The 12,579-nt window shown below is 30.7% G+C and overlaps 2 protein-coding genes across 2 annotated transcripts; both read right to left on the minus strand.

Annotated features, from left to right (window-relative positions):
• Nucleotides 1–1,685: 1,685 nt before the first annotated feature.
• Nucleotides 1,686–4,020, minus strand: LOC110733544 (LOB domain-containing protein 15-like). Its single transcript, XM_021913608.1, has 3 exons — nt 3,825–4,020; nt 3,372–3,642; nt 1,686–2,519 (listed from the first exon to the last, which is right to left on the minus strand). The coding sequence occupies exons 1-3, from the start codon at nt 3,836–3,838 to the stop codon at nt 1,992–1,994; spliced, it is 813 nt and encodes a 270-aa protein (XP_021769300.1). The 5' UTR covers nt 3,839–4,020; the 3' UTR covers nt 1,686–1,991.
• A 3,457-nt stretch (nt 4,021–7,477) lies between these two features.
• On the minus strand, nt 7,478–12,112 carry LOC110733546 (4,5-DOPA dioxygenase extradiol 1-like). The gene is made up of 3 exons (XM_021913609.1): nt 11,688–12,112; nt 10,325–10,695; nt 7,478–8,465 (listed from the first exon to the last, which is right to left on the minus strand). Exons 1-3 carry the CDS (start codon nt 11,955–11,957, stop codon nt 8,276–8,278), a joined length of 831 nt encoding a protein of 276 aa, XP_021769301.1. The 5' UTR covers nt 11,958–12,112; the 3' UTR covers nt 7,478–8,275.
• Nucleotides 12,113–12,579: the final 467 nt, after the last annotated feature.

Below are 12,579 nucleotides of genomic sequence, written 5' to 3' on the forward strand. Positions count from 1 at the left end.
GGGAGTCTTCAGTTTTAGAAAGGCCAACTTACATTGGGTTAGGGCCTCAATTCCGTCAAGTATTCTCTAAGAATAGAAGGGCTAATTTTGAAAATATCTGTTATCATTTGGGCTTCAAGAGCCCATAATATTGGGCCTCAGGAGCAACTAATCGTGTTAATGAAAAAGTTTGGTACGTTGAAGGTGTATTGTATAATTAAGTGGATTGAAGGAGGCCTAGTAAGTATGTTTTCACATTATACTTTTTGCTTTTTCTCAAAACATATTAATCCTTTTTTTAAAATCATTAATGGAATACAAAGTTTGTTTCATAGTTTAGAGTATATTTATAGACAGACAAGCAAACTCAACGAAGATAACGCGAAAGCGAGATGAGAATACCACAATGTCAAGCAACCATGACATTGGACCTAACCCTATTGGATTACTAATGTGTAATGATGATTTGTATTTGGTCTAAGTAAGACATGAGTTTTTTTTTTTTTTTTTTGACATAATGAGGTGTTTAGTAATACTATAGTCCATTAAGCTTATACCTAGATCGATGTGAGTCATTTTGGTTATACAAATTAACGCCTGAGAGTATAAGAGAATTCCTTACTAAGCACATGGACATACATGGAGCACGAACTTGCTACCTTAAAGTTACAATGTGAGTTTTTCACCATCTTCATTAGGATTGTGTTTTTGCATAAATATTTTCTCTTAGGTGTTACAATAATATCGAAATACCTTTAATGTATGGAAAATGCAAATTTTATATATATATATATAGACATTTTAATTTCTTTTATTTTGGGCATATTAATAAGTAATAACCTTGTATTGACAGTTGGAGGGTTGACAACGTTGAAAGTTAATGTAACATTGTCCAAAATACAAGCAAAGCTTTAGCTGACCTCCTCTTTGAGAACAAAATCAAATGTAAATTGATAAAATAAAAAATGCACAAACAATCATGGCACGAAACAATCCCTCACACGTGCAAAAGTAACGTTTTTTTTTTTTTTTCTAAAAGTTTAATTCATAAGCTTCAATTTCCAAACATGGCAATAGCATGCATTGGTACCTAATTTCATGAAATTAAGCTAATATTAGAAAAGTAGAAATAAATGCAACTCTGAAAGTTCAATCTGCCTCTACAACACAAGTTACTAACATAAATGAATATGCCTTTAGACTAGTCAACCTCACTTGTTAATTTAAGTACATAAAGTTTATTTACTTTGCTCTTGCTACTTTTCGATGTTAGGGTTGCTAATTTTGACATTGAAGAAAAGTTTATTAAATTAAATAAAGATATGGATTGGAATTTTGTACAAGTATATAAAACAAAAATATTATGAATTTCATAACATTGAATATTGATACAAGTATCTTATTACTAACTTGAGCAGGTCAAAATATAGCTACACTATCCATTTTCTTTCTTACATGTCCCAACATTTTTAAAAGTACTTAATCAACCTGTATGTAACAAAGACACATCAACAAAGCCTTTTGCAATGGATCAGATACGCTCAATTGATCAGTACAATATTGTATAAGTAGGTATATAACCAACTCGTATTGTAGACCTCAACTATTTGAATTGATTAAAGTATAACAGATTAAATACGTGTATATTACACATCTTATATGCCAAAAAAATCAAATATAGCACATACACTCAAATAGGAGTAGTAAACAATGTGATTTTCATAATTTAAATTTAATGTTTGTATCAATGTGTAACATACAAATTATGCAAAAAGAAATAATTATTCCTCAACCATAAATATCTTTCTATGAGGAAGAATAATTATACCACACTAAGGGTTTTTTTACATCAATTTCACTCTACATAAACAAATTAGGCTTCAATTTCCAATGAAGAAACTTAAAGCTAGAACCTGGATTTAATAATCCTTGATCATCTTATTACATTATAATTAATAATAATAATTAATTAATAATGAAGTTATCAATCTTGGTTACCTTAAGATCTATGTTTAACCAAAGTAGGAAATGTTTTCATTAGAAATGGAGCTAAAATGATCATGATCAGGATTAGATGATGATGATGGTTCATGTGTATACATGGAAGAAGAAATCGAAGAATCGCGTGGAATACTATGAAGAGGAGGCGGTAGTGGTGGAGGAGGCGGCGAAGGGGGTGGAATGGATGGTGTTAGTGGTGGTGGCACGGCTATAGAAACCGACACCGGGGCACCGGAAGAAAAGAAAGAAAGATCATGATGAGAAGAGGGTGAAGGATTATTATTATTGTTGTTGTTATTAGTAGAAGTACTAATATTATTATTATTGTTATGATTATGATTATGATTATTATTTGTATCTCTAAACTTGTACTTAAGAATCTCAGCTCTTACTGCATTAAGTTCAGCTTGTAAAAGTTGAACTTGTTGTTGTAACGCTGAAATAGCACCCATGCAACCGTAAACTGGATCTCTAAGTCTCACATTTGCTTCGTACACCAAACTGTTTGCTGCGTCCGCTCTTTGACTCTCTGGTACTTCCTATATAAATTCATCATAAAAACATCAAATATATAATAATATAGCTATTTTTGAATTTTAATTAAATTATCACATTTTTTTGGTAATGTTTTAGATTTAAATCTTAATTAATTTATAAACTTTAATTTGTTGGATTTATAATATAGCTAGTTTTAAATTTTACATGAATTTATAAACTTTAATTTATTGGATATCTTTGATTCTTGATGTGTTAATTATTAATTATATAATTCCTACAATTTTTTTCATTGTTCATTTTAGATAGAGAATGATTAGACGAACTATTTGTTAATAGTTTGCAATGCTTAGGTCAAGATTGATATCGATGAATAATTTTTAGGTTGATTGTTTTTCCTTTTTTCTCCGCAAGGACCCACTCTCCTAACGAAAAAAAAAAAAAACAAAATGCCAAATTATAGGGAAACATTGCACACAACTAGAAATTAAAGGATAGATAAAAAAACAATTTGACATATAAATTTGGCTCTTATTCAATTGAACTTTGATTAGAGTTCAAGACTAATACTAGTAAGTTGCAAGCTAAATTTATAATAATTATCATATTATAATTGAGAGGGTTTTTCTTTCCCCAAATTCTTGATAAATTATATGAAAATAAATCCCTAGCATTATGTACCTAAAAACAAGTACTAAAAATTAAGAAAAAAAATCTTTGGAAGGCATTACCAACCTATACAAAGTATATACTTCTTGCTAAGATGATAAATAAAATCATTGGCTTTTTCTAGGTGGGTTTGTGAAGAGAAAATTAATTTGATTATTAACATACAATGATACAAAAATTTAATTAAGGAGGGAAAATCAATTAGGGTTTGTACAATAATAAATTACCATGAGCATCTTAGAAACATTGCTAGCACCAAAAACTTTGTGAACGGAGGCAAATTTTTGAGGCTCATGAGGTGAGAAGTAAGGTGAAAAGGGGCATTCTTGAGCACATCTTCTCCTCAAGAGCTTACACGCGGCGCAAGGGGTGATCGTATTAAGTGTTCCGGGAGGACCTAATTGAAAATGCCGCCTTCCTCCTCCTCCTCCTCCTCCTCCTCTTGAAATCGCATCGTTATCTCTCTTGATCTTCTTGCCTATCTCATCAAATCTCTCCCTGCCAAAAGGTTGGGTAACACCCTAATTAAATAAAAATATAGCCTCATTCTTCAAAATTTATTTATGTTTATGCATGTATATATACATTTATATGGTTTTTATGTACATTATATATGTACATGTAACAAAAATGAATTAATAACATTATGAAATTAATTTGTGAGTATATTAGTTGTATACCTTTCTCTGGACATTCAGGCATGCTCAAGGTATGGAGGGTGGGGTTTTAGAGAGAGAAATAAGAGAGAGAAAGTTGGTGTTGAAGGGGAAAATGAAAGGGAAACAAGTGCTTAAAAGGTAAGTTACTAACAATTGAAGTTAGTACATTAGTGAACAACGATAATATTAGCGGACCAAACTTAATATAATATAAGTCCAATTAATTACTATACATGAGTTAGGGATATTATTAGAAGCTTGGCTTTATTAAGATGAATTTTGTTTGTATTGTAATTGTGTTTGTTGGTGAACTGACTGTTTTGATTGATGTACGAGGATTAGTGAGCAAACAATAATTAATCTTAATTATCATATTATTGATATTACATCATAATCAATTTGATGTGTTTGAAAGCTTATAATAGCAATTAATGAGAGACACTAGCTCCCAGGGTTTCTATAACGGCTCTTTCAATTATGAACCATATTTTGTTTAACAAGTTACAATAAGTATAGGTAAGTTGAAATATTGCATAGAATTTGAGTGAATAAAACAAACCTTTAGTTTGTTGATTAGTTACTTCCTTTTTTTAAACTACTATAATAGATGAAAAAAAAAAATCAACATACAAGAATAATACAAATTTTACGTGGTTTACTAATGATGAATTAGTTCATTTACGGACATTCAATACCCCTGATCCTTACTTGAAAGGAGACTGGCGACTAATTGATTAATTTAAGGCATATTTTGATGTGACATAAACAAAAGTTACACGTAACTTTATTAGGAAAATTTCATAATTTTTAACACGAAAAATTACCGAAAATCTTAGTGTAGTTTCCTAAGTTAAGTGTTTAGAACTTAATTAATTACAAAGCTAATTTAACACATACATCAATTCACAATCAATCGTGCTAATTGGAGATAGTAGCAAGTATACTACTTGAAGCATCCGTTTATAGAGCCCAAACATATTGGAAATCGGAATATCACAAACAACTTAACACCTTATTACTGGTACATTATTATTACGTACTGTGTGTCAAAAAAAAAAAAAATTATTACGTGCTGTTCTTGAGAATGCCCAATCAATCAATTAATGGAGTAATATACGTGTGATAAAAAAAAGTTACATAATTAGTAACTTTGTTAAGAGAATACGTGGCGTGTAATATTAATAGTAGTAGTAGTTTCTTGTCAAAATCAAGAACCCACCTTCATTAAAATCATCACAATCTGGGATCTAGTTCCGAAAACGAAATTAATACTCCTTATATATTTGTATGTATCAATATCAACATCCCCGTGTAGATACCGCCACCTTACTTTGAAATGTGGCTGGCTTAATTAATCTCCCTATATAATTACTGATTATGTATACCTAATCGCGTACGTTAGTGTACCTTTTTGTCATTTCTTTTTTACACATTGTATTGTATTGGAAGTACATGGGTGCAACCTTTGCCGCGTGCATTTTATGCATCAGCCTGTTAGATGGTGTATCTAATATGTATACATTCAAATGTATGACAGTATTAGATGTTATATCACTTATATGTAAATATTCATACGAGTTTAACCAATTATATTGCTTATCCAAATAGGGGATAATTCTTGTATAAATTAACAAATTAGAAAGAGTGTTCAACTTGAATTAAATTGATGTACAAGTAATTAGCTAGAAAGAACTATAACATTTTAGTGCACCTAAACTCTCAACCTTACACACCTACTCCAGATTTATTCGTACTATTAAGCAATCTTCACATAATTGATTTATTACTGATCAATGCTTAATGTTTAGGTTTAATGTAAGCATTATACATACATCATAAATAATTTTACTCCCTTGATAGTAATAATAGATTAGACATATTGCTATTATTACACAATTCTATATTTGGGTACATGAACTAAGCACGAACATGGAATAAATACATAGAATTCCTCAAATGCATATCTTTGAATGTAAGATACCCCTTTGGCCTTTACCTTTTAAAATAAAACCTAAACCTAGTAAGCTAGTTACATGGATTAATTTTTGAACTCGTACACCAGCCTGAAAACGTCCTAATTTCAAATTTTTAAGATACAAAATAATACAGTACTTTGTAAGAGTCTAACCAAATGAATCATGTCTTACTAATTAAAATATGACACGATAGTCTTCAATATATACTTAGAGCGAGTGATAACTATATTAGCATTGGCATTAAATAAGCTAAAAGTCGTGGAGAAGTACAATCTTGCTTTCATTTTAAGCAAATCAAACTATCAAATTCTTGTTTGACCCGTATTTTGTGCCTATGTTTACTGATTTTTTTTTTTTTTTTTTCTCTCGTGAAAATCATCTTTCTTCATTTACTGTCTCGTTTCATCAATTGGGCCACTACTTTGTTCTTAACCTTTGAAGAGAGTAATTTGGACTTTCAGGCCCAATTTATCCTAACATGGCCCAATTCTAACTCTGACTCAGTCCAGCGTTTTTAGGACAAGTCCATTCACTTACTTTTTGAGTAGGCCTACACTCCTAAGTCCAATTCCATCCATCGAAGCAATTTTCGATTTTAAGTACTTCTGTTGAGATAGGCGAGTGATGAGGATCGATCCTATAATTATCTGGAATCGAGAAGAAAACTTTAACCACTTGAGCTATTCCCTTAACAGTAATTGAAACTAAAGGTGCTTATTGCCTTATACTATGTACTTCACTACTTCCATAGATATCATTTTCCAAATTTCCAAATAAAGGAATATAAAAAGTATTGTATATATTAAGGAAAATATTCAACATAACTTCTAACAAAATGTATTTTTTTTTTGTTCAAGTAAAAATACAGAACATTTTCTTAAGTTAAGTTGGTTTAAGTCTTGTAGCACCCAAAATATCAAATTCCGTCTACATTACTATTCATTCTTTTGTGAATTGTGACAATATTACACATAAATTTAGTAACAGCATTGAATTTAACATATGATAAAATTTAGGCTAAATGTAATGCTAAACTAATTAATTAAACTAGGAACTAGACTCATGATTAATCATCCCATCATTAATTAATGATTAGACTTTTCCTGAAATGCTTGACGCTGGTACAATCAGGAAAAACGTGAACAAATCTACAACCTCTTGCATTGGTAAGGCGACTTTGATTTCAACAGCAGGGCCAGCATCAGCATCTAATCATAATCTTCTCGTACCCAATATAATTTCTTAGGTTTTGAGCTTAATTAGTTAAAGAGTTTAATTTTTAATGTATGGAAAATGACTAATTATAAATGAGTTTAACACTTGTATATGGAAAATGACTACGACATAGGACTATAGGAGTATGCATGGGTATCTTACTCGTCTTATATGTGGCTGGCCACACTGTGTGGCCAGCCGGCTATAGAGGTTACTTCGCTAGTGTTATGGGGGTTACTTTATCAGTGTTATAGACTTATAGGGGTTACTTGTCATTGTTATAGAATTACTCGGTTAGTATTATAGGGGTTACTCGATCGTATCATAAGGGTTACTGTTTTGTTGAATAGGGGTTACTTAATCAATGTTATATAAGTTACTTTAAGTGGCCACACGGTGTGGCCGGCCGCACACAAAACAAGCTGTATCAAATATTATACGAAATAACTACATAGGATTATATCATTATATATACGGAGTACATATACTTAGTATTAGCTAGGGTTTTGAGTGCAAGTCATGGCCAAAAAATAAAGATGCATAAATGGTAAAATAATTTGATAGTTAACTATGTACATAAATCACGAAGTAAGAAAGATACAAATGATAATAATTATGATTAAAAAAATAAAAAAAAAATGTAAGAAAGATACAAATAATAATAATTTTAAAAAGTTGTAAGTATTGTTTTGCAATAGTACTAGTATAGTCGTATATGAATTATGAAAATTACACCAAGAAAAAATTATCAAGACTTATTAATCTATGGATAACAAGAAAATCTTGAGTTAGCAAACAAACACCACAAAATATGATTTTCGATAATATGTTGGTCCAACTAAATCCTCTCAAAGTACGTATATTCCACATGCAATTTAAAGGCATGCAGGTCCATTTTCTTTAAAAAAAATAAAAAAAAAAAAAAAAAAATTACAACACTTACAAATTAAACGACAATACTTGAATCAACTCTCAAACAATAGACGAGTCAATATACACACCATAAATCCACGATACCAAGCCATTAAAATACAACAAAATTGAGGAGATTGCACAATATTACAAAATATAACTACGTATACAATAATACATGATACATAAGTGAACATGTAGAATTTCACTCTGAAACGTAACAATCAATGCTACAATATATTGCGGAAAGAATACAAGGGACTAAAATGAAACAGCAACGATGACAACCATGACAACGCAACGTACGATCAATATTGTGTTACATGCACACAAGGTACAACTGGTAGTCTGGTACAATTAAAATGAAAATTAACTGGAAGTGAACTTGTAAGCGCCATGACATAGGGTACCATGGTCCCAACTAGTATGAATAAGCTCAGCCTTCCACTTTTCACCAGCCGCCCCAACGACGACGTGCAATGGATAAAAATGCTCCGGGAACGGATGTGCTAATTCCCAGTTTGGAGCTTTGGTTTCATATGTATTCACTTCTTCAATCCTAAAAACCAGATAACAAATTGTATAGTTCGTTAAAGATTTATGAATGCATAATAATTTATATGCAAATTGGTGTAAAGAATGTTATATTTCATTTATTTTTTTCTAATTTAGCTCCAAATCTACATAATACAACCCTCAATGCGACCATGAGGGTTGCATGCATAAAAAGTTAAAAATAAAAAATAAGAACAGTACAAGTATGTACCAGAGCAATAGTTACATAGATCTAAACTTGTTTTAGTTATAAATTCCGAAATTTGTAATTTTTATTCATCTAATAAATAAATCTCCATTATTGGTCCCAATAAAGATTTTCCTAATTAACATACACGATCTTTAAGCCAAGACTTATTAGTTATTACCATCAATATTTATATACGGAGTATTACTCAGCCCTAATATCTTGATCGAAAAAATAATTGATATTAAAAACAAGACATGCATTGAGATAAATCTAATAATATCTAACATAATCATTTTAAAATGGAGGAATAAGTATATACGAGTACAACCATTTATATCATACCCAAAATCTAATACCCTATCATTCATTTTGCTCCAACCAAAAAAGTAAAAAGCCCTATCAATAAATGTACTTGCTAGTTGCTACATATCAACAAATTCCTATTATTGGGGGTCAACTTTTTTTGAATTTTTTTTCCATTTTTTCATTGATTATGTCTAAAGATGAGGGAAAAGAAGACATAAACAAGGGGAAAATCGATTCAGACATTGTTTCACAATCAGCATAAACAACAAAAAATAAGGTCTACATCAATCTATTTGTGCTTGTCATTTCTAATTATCGATTGCATTTATTCTTTTCTCACATTTATTACAATAATTATCTCATTAAAGTTTTAAATTTAAACAAAAAAAAATGATTTGACTAACCTAACAGGTTGTATTATTATTATTATTATTATTGTTATTATTATTATTATTATTATTAAGTTATTTTGTGACAGTGAGTCAGCTCTATACATAGTAAAGAATCCAGTTTTCATGAACGAATAAAGCACATTGAGGTTGATTGTCACTTTGTTCATGATGCAATTAATGAAGGCTTGATATCTCCTCTCATGTTTTGAATTCATCTCAACTTGTGGACAATTTTACAAAGGCTCTCAAAAACATACGTTGGATATTATTATTATTATTATTATTATTATTATTATTATTATTATTATTATTATTATATCTCAGAAACAAAAATCATACAACCTACAATAAATTATTATTATTATTATTATTATTATTATTATTATTTATTAACAAGACACGTCACCAAGAGCAACTTTTAAATTTTTTTGAAAAGTCCAATTACCAATTATTTTCTTTTACAGATTGACTATGTAAGGTAAGTAAAATCCAAAAATGATAAATCACTTTAATTTGTTTTTGACAATAATAATAAATTGATTATTGTAATTTCAATCACCACCATTTATTAAACATGGTCATAGTAGCTCAAATATCATGTCAAAGGGTTCCCAATTCAATATTTCAATGTCCTACCAACACAACAAATCATTGGGGAAGAATAGCCGACATAGGTGATGGGCTTCTTTTAGACACCAAAATTGTACAAAAAATAAGTACAGTATACAGATAATGATATCTCCCTTGCCACAACCAATATTATGACACTACGTGACATGTTGCTATGGTTGAGCAAATAAACAAAAGACATGATAACGATGTATCTAACATGTTATCATTACTTAGGTTTGTCGTACTTCTTTATTGGGGAATATACTGTTAATTATTATTCATATACAATACAACCGTCGTATACAAATTTTACTATAAAGTAAATATATTTAACGGGGTTAAAAAAAGGTTGAAGTTATTTACCTTCCATTAGTGAGAGCAGTGTCGAGCCAAGAATCAAACTCGGCAGCCCAAGGAGCAACACCACCATGATAATGAGGCGTTTCGTCTAAGGGGTGTGTTGCACTTCCGGAACCAATGATGAGTATACCTTCGTCTCTTAGAGGCGCTAACGCACGTCCCAAGTTGTAGTGGTATGTTCCGTCCATTTTCGGCTGAACGGAGAGCTGACATACCGGGATGTCGGCCTCCGGATACATGTACATAAGAGGCACCCATACACCATGATCAAGCCCACGTTTTTGGTCAATGTGCACGGTTTCGAACTTGGATTTGTTGAGTAGTTGTTGCACCCCTTTTGCCAATTCTAGAGACCCGGGAGCCGGATACTTAAACTGGATTTTACCAAATGAAAAATTATGTTATTATTCCAACCACAAATTAAGGATTCATTAACTGCCAATGATTAAATAAGTGCATGCCTAATGATTAGACCAACAAATAAGGTCAATTTAGATGCAACATTACACATCAGTGTAAATTATGTGATTTTTATGTTTGTCAACGCACAAGCTGAACCATTAATATAATTAAATATTAATTAATTAAATTAAAAAAATCTATTTAAAATTATTGAGATAAATCTAATAAGGAGTAGTATTTTTTTTTTTTAACATTTACGTTTTTTGATACGTGTCCATAAAAGACTTATTAATTCAAAATTAAGGTCTGAGAATAATGCCAAAAAAAAAAAAAAAATCAAAATGATGCAAAAGTAATAATAAGCAAGGCTTACCCAAAATTTAACATTAGCAAACATGTTTTTTAACTATATAGTGATGGATGCAGCTCTAAGTTAATTAATAATCTATCATATTATTTTTATTATTAAGAAATGTATGGTAAAATCACAGGAGATTAAAAAAAATGAAGTATTTGATTTAGCTTAATTATTCCACTTTTGATAAGGTAAATAAATCGATCATATTCCTTTTATAGCAACCCTACAACTTGAAACCGAAGAGGGCAAAATTAATAAAGAAAAGCATGGAAATAATAATGATATATATACCATCAGAAAGAAAGAAAGTACCTTGTGTAATATGATAATTTATATAAGTAAATATCATCTTCATATTAAGATTACTTAAAATGCATGGAAAAACCTAATGATTTTTTTAATTTTATTTTTATTTTTTTTATGGCACATCTTCAAATTTCCGAATATTTGCTAATTATTCAAGCTAAGTTTTCCCTACCATATATTGTTATCTTGAGCCTGACAGTATGTATGTACCCACTAGGCCACTACAATAAACACAAAAATAAATAATAAAAGAGTAAATATTGTAATTTTTTTTGTAAAAAAAAAATAAAAAATTATTACCTTGTACATGGCTTCAGGATAGTCATCAAAATCGTAGATAGTATCATTGATATGAACAGCATTAACAGCAGGATGATCAGTTTCCCAGTGACCGGAGATCACAAGTATCGCCTTCGGCTTCTTCGAAAATATTTTTTCAGTCCAAGTTTCAAAGAATGGCCTTAAGGGATGTGTGTCTTCTACTGTCAAAATTGGGTTTCCATGGGTTATGAAGAAGGTTTCATTGAATTTCATTTCGTTATTTTTTCCCTCTTCAACAACCATTTTCATGATTTTTTCTAAGTAGAAGTTAATTAAGAAATAATATTCACTAGGGTTTTTTTTTTCTTCTTCTGCTGATTTCTTGTGAATTTGCAGGTGAACTGTTTAGGTTGCGAAGGAGGGTATTATAACAATGGTGTCTACCAGCTTTTCACCACGAAGTCCAGTGGCGGAATCAATGGGGGGCCTATCGGGGTCATGGCATTGAATGTTGCTAAATATGGCATGAAAAAGATCTTTAGCACAATTGATTTCCCCTCCTTAATGTTCCATACCATTTTATCAATAATGTTGATGACAATTGGGTTGTTTGGATTTGATAGAGTATAAAATATATTTCTGGGCCTTGAGTTGGTCCATTAACATGGTATCAGAGTCAGCGTGATATAAAGGTCACGGCTTCGAATCTCAGCCACCCCCACTTTCAAGTGGAATATTAAGCGCTGGGTATGAGGAGGGCTTATGCTGCATCCACACTTCTAGCCCAAACGGGCTTTCGATCTTTTGGTTAAGTTGGTCCATTAATCGGATTAGACTCATGTCATGTCCGAGTGAAGAATTGTTCGGATTTAATTTTATGTCATTTGGTTTTATTACCAATTCGCTTACAATGATTATATCTAATATGTAC

Source organism: Chenopodium quinoa, unplaced genomic scaffold (assembly GCF_001683475.1).
Source record: "Chenopodium quinoa cultivar QQ74 unplaced genomic scaffold, ASM168347v1, whole genome shotgun sequence".
NCBI classification, from domain to species: Eukaryota; Viridiplantae; Streptophyta; class Magnoliopsida; order Caryophyllales; family Amaranthaceae; genus Chenopodium; species Chenopodium quinoa.